The 20358-nt window shown below is 41.6% G+C and overlaps 1 protein-coding gene across 1 annotated transcript in view; it reads right to left on the bottom strand.

Moving 5' to 3' along the window:
• The window catches only part of ITGB6 (integrin subunit beta 6), an 82324-nt gene that overhangs the window by 42000 nt on the left and 19966 nt on the right, over nucleotides 1-20358 (bottom strand). The window contains exon 7 of the mRNA XM_068967756.1: nucleotides 18722-18817. Coding sequence (XP_068823857.1) covers nucleotides 18722-18817 — 96 coding nt within the window. The remainder of the gene's footprint in view (nucleotides 1-18721; nucleotides 18818-20358) is intronic.

The following is a 20358-nucleotide window of genomic DNA, read 5'->3' as shown; positions in this document are numbered from 1 at the left end:
CGACCCAGGGATCGAATTTGGCACCTTTCATGTCTCCTGCATTGGCAGGCAGGTTCTATACCACTGGCGCCGCCTGGGAAGCAAGATGTCACCTAAACTGGAGAAAATGCCAGTAATTCTCAAGTAGTCTCAGACCTTTCGGGTGTTGGTCACAGGGAATAATTAGCTCCTACCAGGATTCCTTCTGCCTGGGGGGGTGGGCCTAAGGGAGGGGTACACTGGGCAAACTCCTCAGCATTCACAGAACAGCCTGACTTGCTTGTTAACCTCACACCTTTCACAGGAGTTGGTTTCAGGACGGAGTCCCCCTGAGCTGTAGTTACCAATTCAGGGGGCCTCGTGAAACGATGGGGCGGTCCTAGCTAGCTTCCTGACATCTCCAAGCACCTCCTGCTTTTTGGCGCCTGCATCCTCAGAAACTCAAGACTCCTGGAGACTCTGTTGTTTTGAGGACTCTGGATGGGCCTCAGGGAAGTTGCAGGAGCGCTGAGGAGGGGATCCTATTGTTTGTCTCCTCAGTTCCATCCACATGGCTCACTGGTCTGGAGTGATGAGCATACAGTGCTGGGGGGGATAAAGGAACCAGAATTTGCCTGATCCACTGAACTACTATGATCTGAGATAGAATAAGTGGCCTTGACGTTCCTACCTGACAGTGTCGTCTATTTAGATTTCCACAGAAGCTCTATTACTGTACTTGGATACCATTATTAGCTGCAATAGTATCCATTATCATACCAAGATAGTGAGGCCCAGAGAGTTTAGTTAACTTGGCCAAGGTCAACCAGCCAGGAAGTAGTCAAGTTAGACCCACCTGTCATGCTCTGCCCTGGAGTTAGCTCTCTTGACCAGACCACTGACAGTATGTGCCTGGAAATGGTTCTCCTGGTCTAGAGACATCATTGGTGAGCCAGAAGTTAATGAATAAGTCTAAATTAGCTGGATGCATTCGCTTCCTGGGGCTGCTGTCACTAAGTAGCACTAACTTGGTGACTTACAACAAACAAAAATTGTTCCACAGTTCTAGAGGCCAGATGTCTGAGAGTAAGTGCCTCATGCTGCCCCTGTAACCAGTTGGGGAGAATCTTATCCTTGCCTCTTTCTAGCTCCTGGTGGTTGTTGATAGTTCATGGCTTTCCTTGGCTTGTAGATTGTTACTCCAAATCGGCCTCCATCGTCTCTTGGTGCTTGCTCTTCTGCGTCTCTCTAAGATCACCAGTCTTACTGGATCCATCCTGCTCAGGTATAGCCTCATCTTAACTAATTACACCCACAAGGCCCTATTTCCAAACAAGGTCACATTGAGGTACTAGATATTAGGACTTTAACATATTTTGGGAGTTGGGGATAGGGCCTAATTCAACCCATAACATTCTGCTAGGGCTCTTTTTATTTCTTTAACTTTGAAGATTTTAAGCCTTCATTTTAGCTGGAGAAGTGGGTACCTTGCCTGGTCACAGAACTAATACATGGTAGAAACGGATCTTGACTTCAAAGCCATTGCTCGCTTGGCTCCCCTTGCTCACTGTGCAAATGCCAACCGCCATGAAGGGGCTGTCTCATTAGAAAGTTAAGACAATAATGGCTGGTACATATATATATATATATATATATATATATATATATGGGCTTAGAGATTATAGAACACTTTCTTGCTCAAAGTAGAGGGAAAGGAAGAGAAAGGGTTGTGGCTGTAATCGCTTTCAAATTGAAGGCTACATCTTGAAAGAAATGTAGGAAGTCATGAAACCATAGAGGCAAAAAACATGTTTTTTCCCTGTAGACTGTATTGCGCTATTTATCTGGTCAAAGGAAAACAGCTCTTTGTGGATGGAGGCTTGCTTTTGTCAGGCAGGTGCTTCTCCCAGAGCTAGGGGCCAGCTGGTTTGACTGAAATAAGGCCTTCTGAAGGTAATCAGAAGGATTTCTTCCCAAGAGGTCTTTCATTCTTGTGAGATTTTATTTTTCTGTTATAAACACAGGGCTCCCAGTATTATGCAAAAGTTTACCCTGAGGCTCGACCATGTTACTAGGACACCCAAGATTCCAAAAAGAATATGTAATTCATTCTGGCACAAGGTAGCGTGAATGTCTATCTCTGAGTTGCACGATACCTGGTTTGCCTTTAGGCTTTTAATTGTCAGCTTTCCACAATCTGGCGGGCAGGGATGGGGGTGTGCTAATTAGATCAGGTGCTTGATCTTGAAGTCTGCACCAGCAATGACTAGGTAGTTGGCTTCGGAACTTTTGAGCACTCCCACTCTTTCTCCCTGTCTGCCCAGGAATGTAATTATCTTGTCAGCCGAGAAGCTGCAGTGCACAGCTGAACGAGTGCTAGGCAGCAGTCACAGAGCGATAAGGGGAGACGAATGGGCCCACCATGCGTGACTGTTCTGAGACAGACACACGCACAGAGAGCCACTGGAGAATGGAGGCGGGGAGAACAAAGGGGCACACTGAGCGTTTGTTCCTGAGGATACTTCAGACCTTCTCTTAATAAGATAGCCTGCTTTTTGGAGGGATTGCACATGCAAATCCCAAAGCTTTGGAAAGCTTCTTTTAAAGCTGGAAGACACGTTGGGCTCAGTAGCTAGCAGCCTATGTGCTTTGCAGACCAAAAAGCAGGTAATAGAACTTGAAGGATGGCTGGTAGGAACACAATGAAGGGACCAAAAAATAGAAAGCAGGTGTCTGGGTAGATGAGGACTGCTAAAAACCTAATGGCCCTCTCTCCTCAAAGAGGGGGGTTGGGGTAGACCAGTAGCATCGGAAGCTTCTGAGAGATGCAAAATCTCATTTCTTAAAAAACTTTTGGGCAAAACTCCATATTTTTTTCCATAGTGGCTGCACCAGTTTACATTCTCCCCAACAGTGCACAGGGGTTCCCTTTTCTCCATCTCCTCACCAATACTTATTTCTTGTCTTTTTAATGTTAGCTATTTCTAACAGGTGTGAGGTAATATCTTATTATTGTTTAGATTTGCATTTTCCTGATAATTTGCATTTCCTGATGTTGAGTATCTTATCATGTGCCTGTTGGCCATATCTTCTTTGGAAATGTATGTATTCAAGCCCCCTGTCCATTTTAAAATCAGATTTAAAAAAAACTATTGAATTGCATGAGTTTTTAAAATATATTTCAGATATTAACCCTTTATCAGGAATATGGTTTGCAGATACTTTTCTTCAATTCTTTGGTTGCCTTTCATTTTGCTGATGGTTTCCATTGCTATGTAGACGCCTTTGAGTGGGTGTAGTACCGCTTGTTCACTTTTGCTTTCGTTGCCTTTGCTTTTGAAGTCAGGTCCAAATGATTACTGCCAAGACTAATCTCAAGAGTAGCTTACTGCCTATGTTTTCTTCTAGGAGTTTTACAGTTTTAGGTCTTCACGTTCAAGTCTTTCATCCATCTTTAATTAATTTTTGTGTATAGTAGAAGATAATGGTCTACTTTAATTCTTTCATATGTGGACATCCTGTTTTCCCAGAACCATTTATTGAAGAGACTGTCCTTTTCCCAATGCATACGCTTGCCTCCTTCATCATAGATTGATTGACCACACATGCATGGAGTTATTTCTACCATATGATCTAGCAATTCCACTTATGGGTATTTATCCAAAGAAAATAAAAACACTAATTTGAAAAGATACATGCACCTCACATTCACTGCAGCATTATTACAATAGTTAAGATATGGAGGCAGCCTAAGTGCCCATCAGTGAATGAATGGATAAAGAAGATGTTGTGTACATATACAATGGAATATTACTCAGCAATTTAAAAAAAGAAGCTTGCCATTTGCTACATGAATGGACCTTGAGGGCATTATGCTAAGTTAAACAAGTCAGAAAAAGACAAATACCATATGATTTCATTTACAAATATGGAATCTAAAACAAACACATAAATCAAATCAAAACAAACAAAAAAGCCAGAGTCATAGATTCAGAGACAGGCTGGTGGTTGCCAGAGGAAGAAGGAGGGGGTGTGGGTGAAATAGGTGAAGGAGTCATAAGTTAGAAACATTCAGTTATGAAATAAATAAGTGATGGGATGTAAGAAATGGTGTGGTAACTATTGTTAATAATACTGTATTGCATACTTGGGGTTTCCCTGGTGGCTCAGATGGTAAAGAATCCTCCTGCACTGTAGGAGACCTGGGTTAGATCCCTGGGTTGGGAAGATTCCCCTGGAGAAGGGAATAGCTACCCACTTGAGTATTCTGGCCTGGAGAATTCCATGGACTGTATAGTTAATGGGGTTGCAAAGAGTCAGACATGACTGAAAGACTTTCATTTCACATTGCATATTCGAAAGTTGCTAAGAGAATAAATGTTAAAAGTTCCGTCATGGGAGTGGAGTTTGGAAAATAGATACGTGTATATGTATGGCTGAGTCCATTTGCTGTTCACCTAAAACTATCACAACATTGTTAATTGGCTATAAGTTCGGTTCACTCACTCAGTCATGTCTGACTCTTTGCGACCCCATGGACTGCAGCATGCCAGGCCTCCCTGTCCACCACCAATTCCTGGACTTTACTCAGACCCACGTCCATCAAGTCAGTGATGCCATCCAGCCATCTCATCCTCTGTTGTCCCCTTCTCCTCCTGCCTTTAATCTATCCCAGCATCAGGGTCTTTTCAAATAAGTCAGTTCTTCGCATCAGCTGGCCCAAGTATTGGAGCTCCAGCCTCAACATCAGTCCTTCCAATGAATATTCAGGACTGATGTCCTTTAGGATGGACTGGTTGGATCTCTTTGCAGTCCAAGGGACTCTCAAGAGTCTTCTCCAACACCACAGTTCCAAAGCATCAATTCTTTGGTGCTCAGCTTTCTTTATAGTCCAACTCTCACTTCCATACATGACTACTGGAAAAACCATAACTTTCACTAGACAGACCTTTGTTGGCAAAGTAATGTCTCTGCTTTTGAATATGCTATCTAGGTTCATCATAACTTTCCTTTCAAGTAGTAAGCGTCTTTGAATTTCATGGCTGCAATCACCATCTGCAGTGATTTTGGAGCCCTGAAAAATAAAGTCAGCTACTGTTTCCACTGTTTCCCCATCTGTTTGCTATGAAGTGATGGGACCGGATGCCATGAACTTAGTTTTCTGAATGTTGAGCTTTAAGCCAACTTTTTCACTTTCCTCTTTCACCTTCATCAAGAGGCTCTTCAGTTCATCCTCACTTTCTGCCATAAGGGTGGTGTCATCTGCATGTTTGAGGTTATTGATATTTCTCCTGCAGTCTTGATTCCAACTTGTGCTTCCTCCAGCCCAGCGTTTCTCATGATGTACTCTGCATATAAGTTAAATAATCAGGGTGACAATATACAGCCTTGACATACTCCTTTTTCCTATTTGGAACCAGTCAGTTATTCCATGTTGAGTTCTAACTGTTGCTTCCTGATCTGCATACAGATTTCTCAAGAGGCAGGTCAGGTAGTCTGGTATTCTATCTTTTTCAGAATTTTCCACAGTTTGTGATCCACACAGTCAAAGACTTAGGCATACTCAATAAAGCAGAAGTAGATGTTTTTCTGGAACTCTCTTGCTTTTTTGATGATCCAGCAGATGTTGGCAATTTGTTCTCTGATTCCTCTGCCTTTTCTAAATCCAGCTTAAACATCTGGAAGTTCACAGTTCACATGTTATTGAAGCCTAGCTCGGAGAATGTTGAGCATTACTTTGCTAGCACGTGAGACGAGTGCAATTGTTCAGTAGTTTGAGCATTCTTTGGCATTGCCTTTCTTTGCGATTGGAATGAAAACTGACCTTTTCTAGTCCTGTGGCCACTGCTGAGTTTCCCAAATTTGCTGGCATATTGATTGCAGCACTTTCACAGCATCATCTTTTAGAATTTGAAGTAACTCAACTGGAATTCCATTACCTCCACTAGCTTTGTAGTGATGCTTCCTAAGGCCCACTTGACTTCACATTCCAGGATGTTTGGCTCTAGGTGAGTGATCACATCATCATGATTGTCTGGGTTGTGGAGATCTTTCTTGTACAGTTCTTATGTGTATTCTTGCCACCTCTTCTTAATATCTTCTGCTTATATTAAGTCCATACCATTTCTGTCCTTTATTGAGCCTATCCTTGCATGAAATGTTCCCTTGGCATCTCTAATTTTCTTGAAGATATCTCTAGCCTTTCACATTCTATTGTTTTCCTCTATTTCTTTGCACTGATCAGTGAGGAAGTCTTTCTTATCTCTACTTGCTATTCTTAAGAACTCTGCATTCAAATGGGTATATTTTTCCTTTTCTCCTTTGCTTTTTGCTTCTCTTCACAGCTATTTGTAAGTCCTCCTCAGGCAGCCATTTTGCTCTTCAGCGTTTCTTTTTCTTGGGGATGGTCTTGATCCCTGTCTCCTGTACAATATCACGAACCTTTGTTCATAGTTCATCACGCACTCTATCAGATCTAACCCCTTGAATCTATTTCTCACTTCCACTGTATAATTGTAAGGGATTTGATTTAGGTCATACCTGAGTGGTCTAGTAGTTTTCCCTACTTTCTTCAATTTAAATCTGAATTTGGCAGTAAGGAGTTCATGCTCTGAGCCACAGTCAGCTCCTGGTCTTGTTTTTGCTAACTGTATAGAGCTTCTCCATCTTTGGCTGCAAAGAATATAATCAATCTGCTTTCAGTGTTGACCATCTGGGGATGTCCATGTGTAGAGTCTTCTCTTGTGTTGTTGGAAGAGGGTGTTTGCTATGACCAGTGCGTTCTCTTGGCAAAACTCTATTAGCCTTTGCCCTGCTTCATTCGGTACTCCAAGGCCAAATTTGCCTGTTACTCCCGGTGTTTCTTGACTTCCTACTTTTGCATCCCAGTCCCCTATAATGAAAAGGATATCTATGTTGGATGTTAGTTCTAGAAGGTCTCCTAGGTCTTCATTGAACTATTCAACTTCAGCTTCTTCAGCATTATTCATTGGGGCATAGACTTGGAGTACTCTGATATTGAATGGTTTGCCTTGGAAATGAACAGAGATCTGTTCATTTTTGACAGAACTGGCTATACTCCAATACAAAACAGAAAGTTTAAAAAACAAAAAACTTTCCATCATAAGAAAAAAAAAAAACTAGTAACTATGTATGGTGACAGGTGTTAACTACACTTATTGTGGTGAACCCTGTGGGCAGTGTATACAAATACTGAATTATATCACACATCTGAAACTAATATAATGTTATATGTCAGTTACATGCCATTTTTTTTAAGGAAACAAAAGAATGCAAAATCTTAAGTCCCAGCCCAGACTTCCTAAATAAAATTCTATATTTTAACAGACTCTCTGGGTGACTGGAGATACCAAGAGAGACTTTTAAAAATACTGATGCTTGGGTCTCCTAAGATACTGATTTAATTGGATCGCAGTGTGGCCCAGACCTTGGGTTTTGAGAAAGTTTTTAGGTGATTCTAATGAGAGCTAAAGTTTAAGAATGCCTGGTATAGAATGGCCTGTCCATATCATTCTTGTTGTCAGGAGAAGGTTTCCAGGAAGTGCTTTTGCAATTTGGAAATTAAAGGTGCCATGATTTTAAAACTGTACACACATAATCCATATGGGATTCTCAATCTAACATATACCTGTGACATCTATTTTCTGCTCAACAACAAAAGTGGTGTTTTCGAATGCCTCCTACCCATGGAATAACACTATGCTTACTTTCCTTGGCTTTCAAGACTGAGGAGTTTGGCTTTAGCCTACCTTTCCCACTCCATCCCCTTCTACCCCAGCTCACATCAGGTTGTGAGCTTGTATACACAATCCTTCAGGTTGCTGCTTTATTTGTAATCATTTCTTAAAAAGGATATTCCCTGAAGATCCTACAGAAGTAAGGTTCCACACTCTTCTCTTCCATTATTCCCAATGCTGTACATAATTCTCCATTTTTCTTTTAGTAATTCTTCCAAAACTTTTAGTATGTAGCCCAGATATTGCATGGAACATACTAAAACATAAAAAATTATTTGTTGTTTATTTGAAATTCCAATTTGATTGGACATCCTGTATTTTTATGTGTGAAAAAGTATGCCAACCCCTGAATTAGTAAATAAAATGCGTCCAAACTGTTCAAGCTCAACAAGATTTTCTGTTTTAAAAATTTTCTGTTTACATTTTGAAGATTCAAGTCTATAAGGGCAACAAAACACTGAACCATGTTGTAACAAATAGTGGCCACTTTGTAGCAAAGTTTGGGCTGTTTCAGATAATCAGCCATAATGTTAAAAATATATAATACTATCAAACTTTTCTTATGCCTGGGAGATATCAATTTCATTTGTCCCTTGTGCCTTAAAGTCCTCTATAATTGTGTAAAAGGCTGTGTCATGAGAGTATCAGTTCAGTTCTGTCAGTTCAGTCGCTCAGTCGTGTCTGACTCTTCGCAAAACACAGGTGCAATTAAAATCTGCATGGTGATGCAAGCCAGGGTGAGCTTCCTTTCAGCGTAACTATAGCTTGGGCCAGCCCCACAGACACAGGGGCTTCTCTGGTGGCTCAGCAGTAAAGAATCCACCTGCAGTGCAGGAGATGCAGAAGACATGGGTTTGATCCCTGGGTCGGGAAAATCCCCTGAAGGAGGGCATGGCAACTCACTCCAGTGTTCTTGCCTGGAAAATTCCATGGACAGAGGAGCCTGGTGGTCTACAGTCCATAGAGTCACAAAGAGCTGGACACATCTGAAGCCACTGAGCACATGAGCAGACAGGGTGGCCACCTGCAGCTATAGAAAAGGCTACAGGAGATGGATAGGTAACTGAGTTCCTGCATGCTGTGGGCCTTCCTAGAAATGGAAGGGTAGTCACGCAGCCAAGGGTAGGCACTTGGCAGTCTGGAGACGAGCCTATGAAGAAACTGAATTTGTTCACAGATGTCCTCATTGATAGGGCACTTTCAGGGATAAGAAAACAGGTACTAGAAATAATGTGCTGTTCCTATTGAAGATGTTGCATGAATGTTCAATGAAGTAACCAAGTATCATTTGAATTCAAAGTAGAAGAGGGGGCAGAGGATGAGATGGTTAGATAGCCTCACAGACTCAATGGACATGAATTTGAGCTAACTCTGGGAAAAGGTGAAGGACAGGAAAGCCTGGCATGCTGTAGTCCATGAGGTCACAAAGAGTCAGACATGACTTAGTAACTGAACAACAGCAATAATCATTTGAATATGTAAAAACATATTCTGTAGGTAAAAGTGTAGTAACTGTGGACCTTCTGGAGCTGCCAGGGGTGGGGAGCAAGTTTGTTTTTATTTGAAAACATACACCCTTTAAACCTGGCAGTCACTGATTCAAAATCTTGTAGAATTACCTTTATTTCATCTAATGTTATTCTTATTAATAAAAGCAGTTGTTTGATACAACTAAGTGCAGTCTAATTTTTATAAGACTGTAAATATACAAATGCATTCTAAAAATTTGAACATAATGTATACAGTCTTATGCCAATTCTGTTAAAGCACGTAAATGTATGTAAAGACAAAAGAGAGGGCTTATTCTAAAATGTCAAGAATGGTTAGCTGTGTCCGAGTGGTGAGTTTATGGGTGATCTTTAGTTTCTTCATTGTGCTTTTCTCTATGCCCTTCTTTTAAAAAAACAACATATTAATTTTATCATCAAAAAACCAGTAATTTAATGTGTGTCTTTTTCTTTTTTCTGTTTCTTTTCCCCCTACACTCCCACATTGTTAGGCTTTCCCTGGTGGCTTAGATAGTAAAGAATCTGCCTGCAATGCAGGAGACCCAGGTTCTGTCCTTGGGTTAGGAAGATCCCCTGGGGAAGGCAATAGCAACCCAATCCAGTATTCTTGCCTGGAGAAGCCCATGGACAGAGGAGCCTGATGGGCTATAATCCATGGGGTCACAAAGACTCAGACATGACTGCGCAACTAACAGTTCTACTTCCTATGTTGCTGGCAGGAGAGTAGCTGATAAACCACTTGGAAAACAACTTGTATACACCCAGGAGGGTTGAGGATGCCCCTCCCCTGTGACCCAGAGGCTTCACTTTCAGAGGTTCATCCTCAACAGAGAACATGCCCGCAAGGGTGTCTGTGGCTGCAAGTGTAACGCTGTAAATTGCTGGACTAGAAATGATCTGAAGCCCTCAGTTGCAAATGAACATATTGCAGTAAACACACACAGTGGAATATATAAAATGGTAGAACAGAGTAAGCAAGAGCTTCTAGTGTCTCCACGAATAAGCCTCAAAAAGTAACAACGAGCATCACAATGCAAAGGTACTTAATGCCGTAGAACTACATACTCAGTCCATAAGAAGGTAAATTTTATGTTGTGTATGTTTTACCATAATTAAAAAACCCAAAGCATAACCCTGAATCGAAAGGCAAACTGTAGAAATAATATATAGATGAAATTTAACTTGTGAGCCCAAACTATGTAATTAGTTACGGGTAGACATATGTTTTTAATAGTACTCAAAATAAACATGGAAATGATAAACACTAAGTTTAGGATACTGGAGAGTCCTGTGGAAGGAAAGAGGGAGGTGGCATCAGAGTTAGTAATTACACAGCAAGCAACTGGGTCTGGAATGTTTTGTATGTGTGCGCTCAGGGGCCCAGTCTTGTCTGATTCTTTGTGACCCCATGGATCCCATGGACAGAGGATTTCCCAGGCAAGAATACTGCAGTGGGTTGCTGTTTCCTCCTTCAGGGGATCTTCCTGACCCAGGGATCGAACCTGCATCTCCTGTGTCTCCTACACTGGCAGGCAGATTCTTTACCACTGTGTAACCTGGGAAGCCCTCTGGAATGTTTTATTTCTGTAAGATATCTGAAGCAAATATAGTGGCAAAATGTCAAGATTGAAGAAGGCTGGCCAGTAGGTATGTGGGTGTTCATTGCGTTACTCTGTTTCCATATACTTGAAGGGTATCGTCATAACAGACCTACAGCCTGTGTCAGACCATGTGTCTGCTTTTCCCCATCAGGCCAGGACCTTGATGGTGGTCACCTTAGAGACTAGGTGTTTTGGGTGGGGTGGCCAATGGCATAAACTCTCTAGCTGTGGGATCCATTCTTATTGCTCAGAGCTTAAATAACACACAAGGCAGAATCCAAATGTGTCTCTGTTTTCAAGCCCACACATCTGCAGATTGCTCTATTTGTCTAAGTTAGCAGCAGTAAGTAAAATCCAAAGTTCCCTGGCCTTGAAGATCTCTGCTGTTTGCAGGAAATGCTCTGCCGTCTCCTTGTGCTCTGTGCTCTTACAGTTCAGTGACTTTCAAAGTTGTTTACTGTGGGAAACGGCTGCTCCTCTCCTGGCCTGATAGCTAGGAATGGGTGTGCTCTTTCACTGCAAAAACCCAGGTTCAATTGTGACTTACCTCAGTGGTTGGGGCTGACTCAGATTCTCTGGGTTCAAATCCTGGCTCTCACATGCAACTTGCTTTTGAATTATTTTGGGTACTATAGGAGTAAAAAGGGATTTCCTAGGTAGCTCAGCTGGTAAAGAATCCACCTGCAATTCAGGAGACCCTGATTTGATTCCTGGGTCAAGAAGTTCCCCTGAAGAAGGGGTAGGCTACCCACTCTAGTATTCTTGGGTTTCCCTGGTGGCTCAGGCAGTAAAGAATCCGCCTGCAATTTGGGAGACCTGGGTTTGATCCCTGGGTTGGGAAGATACTCTGGAGGAGGGATGGCAACCCACTTCCATATTCTTGCTTGGAGAATCCCCATGGAGAGAGGAGCCTGGTGGGCTAGAGTCCACAGGGTTGCAAAGAGTTAGATGTGACTGAGTGACAAGGCACAGCACACAGAACATAGCAGTAAAAAGGAGATTAAATAATAAAGTGAGTTAAAATACTTAACCACTGCTGCTGCTAAGTTGCTTCAGTCATGTCCAACTCTGTGCGACCCCATAGATGGCAGCCCACCAGGCTCCCCCATCCCTGGGATTCTCTAGGCAAGAACACTGGAGTGGGTTGCCATTTCCATCTCCAATGCATGAAAGTGACCCACAGCAGCCACCTAATACGCCCTCAGCAAACCTTCTCATTTATTCTCATGGTCATAGTTACTGATACTCTCTGGCCCTCAGTTCCAATGGTACCCTTAACATCAAAGGTCGTTTTATGTTTGCCAATCAATTTGCTGTCCCTCCTAACAAAAATGGTGACTAGGAAAGAGTTAAAAACATTGACTGATGTGAAACTCTGCCCCCTCAGAAAAACTCTCCCTTGGGGGGTCTCTAAAATGTTGTGCTCTTTAGGTAAATCATTGGCTATGAGTTTGTTAATGCTCTATAGGGCTTTTTGAGGTGGGCATTGTGTCTTTTTCTTTCTAGTCACCAGCCCTGGCCTGGCTCCTGGATGTTTGATGAATGAATGAATGACTATGGTAAATAGCATGTTGGTTCTCTCAATGTTAGACATTCTGGGTATTGTGTACTTTTAATATATTTAGATCTTGTATTGATGAAATTCCATATTTCTATATGGATGGACCTAAGAGGGCATCTCATTAAAACCTTGGTTTTCAATCTGTATCTCTTTTTCTGTGTGTGTGTGTGTGTGTGTGTGTGTTTTCTGAATTATAAGTCTTTGAGCTCTTCAGAAGAAAATTATGTAATCTAGGGGGTAACTACTGATGATTTTTCATGTTTCTATCTTATTAATTAGTCTGTAAAATACTTCTATCCAATTTACCCTGATCCAAGGACATGAGTTTTTATTTCCAAATATTCCCTCTCTGAGAGGGTGTTAATTAATGAGGAAAGTGTGGGCAACTGGCTCTCCTTTGTCTTTATTCCCAGGTACCTTCAAACAAGGGCTAGTTGTGCTAGTGATGAAGAACCCAGCTGCTAATGCAGGAGACCAGGGTTAGGTTTTTGGGTCGGGAAGATCCCCTGGAGAAGGGCATGGTAACCCACTCCAGTATTCCTGCCTGGAGAATCCCGTGTACAGAGGAGCTGGGAAGGCTATAGTCCACAGGGTCATAAAGAGTCAGACACAACTGAAGTGACCGAGCATGCATGCACCATTGAACAAAGAGAAATCAAGACCCTTTCTATTACCCTTGAATTAAGAGCAAATTATCAACTCATAATTCAGAAAATCATCTTTTTAATACCTAGATGATTATATTTTTACTAAAAGCATGAACTTGGAATACCCCACTACAGGATGGGGTTGATAGATAAAGAACAATGTTTTAGACCATTCCCTGAAATTAGCCATGTTACAATTAGCTGTCCTTTATCTGTGTGTAAATCAATGGAATTTGTGGTGATCCCCCTACCTCCAGGTGCAGAGTCATTGACTGCCAAAGCTGGAGGTCATCTGGTCCAGTCTATTTAGTTAAAACTGAGGCTAGTGATATAGGGATTTTCACTGGAGTAAATTTGTTTCGATCTTTTTCAGCAGAGGATATTATAAAACCAAACAACGATAGAACAGGCTAACAAATGGCAAAGGGTCAATTTTTGTTTTCTCTCCCTCCCTAATTTCTCTGCCTTCTTTCAACTCCCTTACTGTGGTGAAACACTCAAAAGATGAGGGAAAAGAAGAAAGAAAGAGTGAAATTAAAACTGGGTTTTTGGTTCCTGAAAAACTGAAGCTTGCATATGTTTCAAAAGCCATACTTCTGAAATATCAGGCTCATAGCATACTGCAGCACCTTTCATGCTTGTTGCTAGATTAGTGATTTTCAAGTGGTTAATCACTCAGGGGGTTTCCTTTCACAGACTAGTAAAGAAGCTGGGGGATGGGGGTGGGGCTTCCCAGGTGGTACTAGTGGTAAAGAACCCACCTGCCAATGCAAGAGATATAAAGAGACTTGAGTTCAATTCCTGGGTTGGGAAGATCCCCTGGAGAAGAAAATGGCAACCCACTCCACTATTATTGCCTGGAGAATCTCATGGACAGAGGAGCCTGGTGGGCTGCAGTCCATGGAATCCCAGAGTCAGACACGACTGATGTGACTCAGCACACACACAAGAAGGCTCTGGAGCTTATTCTACAAGGTGGTCCCAAGACTGACAGAGTGTTCCTTCCCCTCTCTGGTACCATCTGGATCCAAAGTGGAAGGATGGAGAAAGAATAGCCAGAGCCGCAGATGACCACAGTGATGGGTCAGGCACTCCCACCTGCTCTTGTACAGGGGTTCCCTTGACCTTGACAGACATTTGTCACACAAAACTCCACATCCCTATTTAGAAATTTTGACCCTATTTGAGATAATATGAAGTGCTTGCTTTGCAGTTTTTTTAAAAAAGAACTTCATTCAACAAATATTTACTGAGAATCTACTTTGTATTGAGAATTGGCCTAAACAGAAAGATGGGTAAGATCCATTCTGCTCTTTACAGAGCTGATTATAGAAGGCTTTTTTACCTGCAGAGGGAAGGGCCTTTTGGTGGTAAAACAACCTGTTTGGGTCCCTGTTCTCATGCTTTAGACATGTCATGTATACTTAGCCATTCAGTCGTGTCCAACTCTTTGCCACCCCATGGACAGAGATGGGAATACCAGACCACCTAACCTGCCTCTTGAGAAATCTGTATGCAGATCAGGAAGCAACAGTTAGAACTGGTTCCAAATAGGAAAAGGAGTACGTCAAGGCTGTATATTGTCACCCTGCTTATTTAAATTATATGCAGAGTACATCATGAGAAATGCTGGACTGGAAGAAGCACAAGCTGGAATCAAGATTGCCGGGAGAAATATCAATAACCTCAGATATGCAGATGACACCACCCTTATGGCAGAAAGTGAAGAGGAGCTAAAAAGTCTCTTGATGAAAGTGAAAGAGGAGAGCAAAAAAGTTGGCTTAAAGCTCAACATTCAGAAAACGAAGATCATGGCATCCAGTCCCATCACTTCATGGGAAATAGATGGGGAAACAGTGGAAACAGTGTCAGACTTTATTTTTCTGGGCTCCAAAATCACTGCAGATGGTGACTGTAGCCATGAAATTAAAAGACGCTTACTCCTTGGAAGAAAAGTTATGACCAACATAGATAGTATGTTCAAAAGCAGAGACATTACTTTGCCGACTAAAGTCCATCTAGTCAAGACTATGGTTTTTCCTGTGGTCATGTATGGATGTGAGAGTTGGACTATGAAGAAGGCTGAGTGTCAAAGAATTGATGCTTTTGAACTGTGGTGTTGGAGAAGACTCTTGAGAGTCCCTTGGACTGCAAGGAGATCCAACCAGTCCATTCTGAAGGAGATCAACCCTGGGATTTCTTTGGAAGGAATGATGCTAAAGCTGAAGCTCCAGTACTTTGGCCACCTCATGCGAAGAGGTGGAAAAGACTCTGATGCTGGGAGGGATTGGGGGCAGGAGGAGAAGGGGACGACCGAGGATGAGATGGCTGGATGGCATCACGGACTCAATGGACGTGAGTCTGAGTGAACTCCGGGAGCTGGTGATGGACAGGGAGGACTGGCGTGCTGTGATTCACAGGGTTGCAGAGTTGGACACGACTGAGCGACTGAACTGAACTGAACTGAACTGAACTGAACATGGACTGTAGCCTGCCAGGCTCCTCTGTTCATGGGATTCTCCACGCAAGAATACCGGAGTGGGTTACCATTTCCTTCTCCAGGGAATCTTCCAGGGATTGAACCCACATCTGCATTGCAGGTGCATTGCTTACTGCTGAGCCATTGGGAAGGCCCTTTAAACACATCACTCTGTCCTAATAACCACAAGGACGTCAATTAGTGGCCTCAGATATTAGTAGGTGAACTGAAAGTGTCTTTTACCAATACATCTTACTTACTTTCTAACTGCTTTTTCAACATTACATCATAAATACCAGGTCATATAGTTATATATAATGAAAATTAGCACTATAAAACTCATCTTCTCCAGTCAGAGGTAGATGTTTTGAAAGATAATGGGACATTTTAAAGTCTTGCAAATAATTCTACGTGATTAATAACAGGATTTGACAATGTAGTCAAAAATGCTAATTTAATTGCTTTTCTCTCAATATCTCATTAGGAAGGAAAGACTAGTCAAATTAGGTAGTTGGAGTTTAGTAGCCTGATGCTAAATTGATGTAAATTAACAGTAAATATTTGAAAACAACAGAGGCGGTAAAAAAAATTTTTTTTAAAGCTTGAGTAATTGAATCCCGATTCAAAATGGTATTTAGCAGTAGAACGTAATATACTACCTACTCAGTCTATTATCTATCATTATCTTTTGAACCCTGTAATTGGACAAACAGAAAACTATTCATAATAATAAGTTTGTTCAAAATCATCTGTTTGCTGGAGTCTGAGTGCACACTGCAGTCATACTGATCTGAAGACAGAATTGCTTACTATACTTTCCCACAGTTTGCTCATCACTGTTCCCACAAAGCACAGTGATACTACACACCTGGGCAGTCCAAAGCATCTTACACAAATCATCGAAAAAATAGCCATTTTTGCCCCTGCATTCCATGAATAGGCAACACAAATCTTTATTTTCTGCAAGACGGGTGCCATTGAACCTGACCCAGCCCCTTCCTGGGGTGTATGTGCACACAACTATGCCAAACACAACAAGGGCAAACAGATTGCCTCCTGGAATTTTCATTAGACCCAACCACTTAGCTCTTTTATTTATCCTATCTCTGGTTTTATTTTTCCATGATTCTTTGGTAGTTACGTTGCTGCTATCACAGCTATCCAAACATTAGGTCATGCAGGGCTCCTGCACACACAGGGCTCCTTCTAAGAGATTTAAATGGAAAGGCAACCCAAGTCATTATTGGTCTATTTTCAGTATTCATTATCAATAAAACAAGAGATCAGCATTTTCATGCTGTGTGAAGCCTTCAGGGAAGTGCAGGGTTGCTGTCATTATCTCTAGATCAGGCTGCAACCTGCTACCTGAAGAGGAAAAGATGAGTCCATCAAAATAAAAATAAAATAATGAAAGGGTTAGAGTCACAAAATGGGCTGCTGACTGTCCCCTGCACGGCTCCCTGAAAATGTCCTTCTGAATTTAGTGGAGCCTAGATGGTAAAAACCGCAGATCACAATGGAACATAAATTCACCTCGTAATGAGATTAGTAGGCAGGCGAATAAACGTCCTGCTGTTACATTAGAGGCAGGCTCTAATCTGGTGTTTTCCTTGGAAATGATCATTTCCTTTGCAACTGGGGAATGGTGGATGCAACCTGTTTAAATCCGACAGATTCTGTTTTGCCACCGTTATTTTTCATCTTGCTGGGTCTTTTTAATGGCAATCTTGAGGAGGCATTTAAATGAGTTGTGAGTCTTAAAGACTCACAAAAGTGAATTATGGGGGTCTGTCCTCATGATTATCAATTGTTTCCCAGATCCCCCTTTTAAGAACATGGTGCAATTCCCCTTCCTCTTTCTAAACAGAAGCTCAACTTTAGAAAAGGTGTGGTGACCCCCAGAGTCCTCTCTCTAGCTTTAGGAATCAAAGGTAGAATAGACTCACTATTGTATTTGGAGTTTAAAAAAAAACAAAAAACAAACTTTTACTGCAACTTTACTACTTAAAACCACTGAAAACAAGTATCGCATACTAAAAAGCCTTAAGAAAATGCCCAGATCAGGTGAACCCACATAGTCTTTGAGTAGAACAAAGCCCTTGGGTATGTAGCTTGATTGCAAGGGACTTCCTTGGTTTTCAGCAGAAGGCAGTCTCACCTGGTGTACAAAGCCCTCTTCTCATTAAAAATGCAAGATAGGATCTCCTCGTGGATCCTTTCTACAGAACCTGCTGGAAGTTGGCTGCATCGTCCTTAGCAGTGAGTGGCATTTAATCAAAGCCTCTGTGAAATAATCTCAGCATTTCCTGAGCTCTGTGAAGTTATCAAGCAAGTTAAGAGGTCCTTTCAAAGGAATGGGAGATCAGACTTTGAATTTAGGAGTATTTGAAGCTTCTGCATAGAAGGTACAAGCAATGTAACAGACGCCTATTTTCTCTACTTTTTCTAGGACTCAGACTAAACACGTTCCTGCTTCTCAGTGAAACTGTGCATTAGGAATAAATCATTTGCTAGTACCCCAGTTCATGGCATTTGGGCATACTGTTTTCCTAAGGCTGGAAAGAGACCACAAAAAACACTTGCATTTTGTAGTTTGTGTTTTACTGTGGATGCAGTGGTTTATGAACATTTTTCTCACCTAGTGAAACAATTCCTTTTCTGCCATTGGTGTTTCCATTTGAACTGCAAATCCAGATACTTTAAAGGAGAAATTATTTGGGGGCCCAGTTTAGCAAGCTTTTTCTTTCAACTTTTCATGTCTCAATAGTTTAACTTATATCTCTCCATTTGTGTATTTTCTATACATTGAATTTGTAAAGGTCAGAGTTTAAGTCAATTCTCCTCCCATTCTCATAATTTTCTCTGCCTTCTGTTAACTCTTTCCTCATCAGATGAAAAGTCCAAGGAAAGATAGGTTGATTTTCCATTAGATAGGTAATCCTATTTAACTATGCTAATTCGTACTGTCTTCCAACTTTTCATTTCTATAACTCTCCCTTCCCCTTCCGTTTGTATCTGTCCCCGACTCCTTGCTGTACCTCTGTGTTTATAATTTAAATTGCAAACAGTATCTGAATCCACTTTGCCAGTGTCCAGTATATCTGGTATGTGTTAATAATTATCTAATGGTCTCCCATGTATTAAACTCAGAGTTAAAGTTTCATGTCAAATAATCTCCCTGAAGGAATTTCCCCAATTATGTTTGCTTACCTCATACAAGTGAACTTGTTCTTGGGTTACAGCAAAGATCAGTAACACGTTATTTTGCACCAGTTTATCAATGAGTTGTCCAATTGTTGGATATTCCTGAAATTTAACACATAGATTTTAAGTATCTTAACAAAAGTATATGAAATAAAGGAATATTTGTTTCAGAAATATCTTACTGAGTTTGGCATTTCAGTTCTCACAGGCATTATTGTGTCTATCATGCCAAGTAAACAAATACACAATTAGCATTACTTTCTTAATTGGGTTAGTGACTGTTTCTCAGATCTTGTAAGTCCATTTAATTCCTCAGAGTCAGTGCCTGTCAATGTGGAGTATTATGCTCTGTCACTTCCAAGGAGATCACTAAATTTATTTAAAGACTTATAGTGTGTCATCTTTTCAAGGGTAGAGATGCATGTCTTCTTCTAAGTGCCACTTGCCAGCAGGCTGACATTGTTGGGGAGGTTAGAACCGAGGTAGGAGCTGTTAGACTATGATGAATGTGACCACGGGGACTCTTGCAGCTCTGGCTGGAACTGGATGGGCCGGGATGAGGGTTGAGCAAGGGCGAGCCTGCTGAGGAAGGACACACTGCAGTTCCTAAATCCCTCTGACTTGAGATGTTCCTGTGCACTTCTCTGGTTTGCTCTTACTGCCTTTTTAATGTCATGAACTGGTTTTATGGGATGCTGCAATTATTTTTACAGGACAGTTGAAAGCACATTGCATTCAGTTTACTTCTATTTCATTGAGGCATTCATTCATGAGTGATATGAGCATTTAAAAAAATAAAGTCACTCATTATCATATTGGCAGATGACCTTTACTTTCCAAGACTAGAAAATATGAAGCCCATTTGCCTGGTCTGACTCCAAATATGGATAATATATAAAAGGGAAACTCACATTAGAGTGGTCTGCAAGCAAGTCAACTAAGAATACCATGTCGGTTATGACTGCAGACAGCTCATGTACAGGCACACTGACAAATAGGCCTTCTTGTACCTGAATGTGCTCAGTGCATATATTCTCAGCACTTCAGGAATATTTTTCTAATGTGTTCTTCATTCAAGTTGAGAGAAAAGTATAATTTTGCCTAAGATATTCAGGTCAATTACCTAACTGCAGATCTGGCTGTGTAATGCACACTTTCTATCCCATTTGGATTTTTTTTAATTACAGGATATCAGTAGAATCCAGATAGTATAAAGCTTGTAAGTCTGACATTCTCAGCCTCCTCTGAGTTTCAATTGCCCAAACATTAAGTATCCTTCACCCTTAAGCCTGAATTCCTCTGGTGCTGGTTTCTCCTTATCTCCATATGTTCTTCAACCATCCAACCACTGTGCCTGTGTAGCCAGGATGGCACCATGTAGCCCTCCATAGGCAGGTGAATATGATTTTCTACTTGGTCCAGATATGCTGGTTTAACTCCCACAGATACATTGTAAGTTCCTCAAGACCTGGGATCATGTCCTGTTATTTTGAGGCCCCAGGAGGCTGGCCCAGCGTTGAGTGCATAGGAGGTGCTCAAAGGCCCTGGGGACTATGTTACAGGCAAGGAACTAGCCCACGGCTCTGTGCACTGTAGCAGCTTACTCAGCAAGAATGAGTATTAGAGGAGAAGGTCATATCAGG

The sequence above is a fragment of the Capricornis sumatraensis genome, chromosome 3 (assembly GCF_032405125.1).
Source record: "Capricornis sumatraensis isolate serow.1 chromosome 3, serow.2, whole genome shotgun sequence".
NCBI classification, from domain to species: domain Eukaryota; kingdom Metazoa; phylum Chordata; class Mammalia; order Artiodactyla; family Bovidae; genus Capricornis; species Capricornis sumatraensis.
The sequence above is the reverse complement of the archived record's forward strand: the minus strand, read 5'-3'. Positions and strand labels throughout refer to the sequence as shown.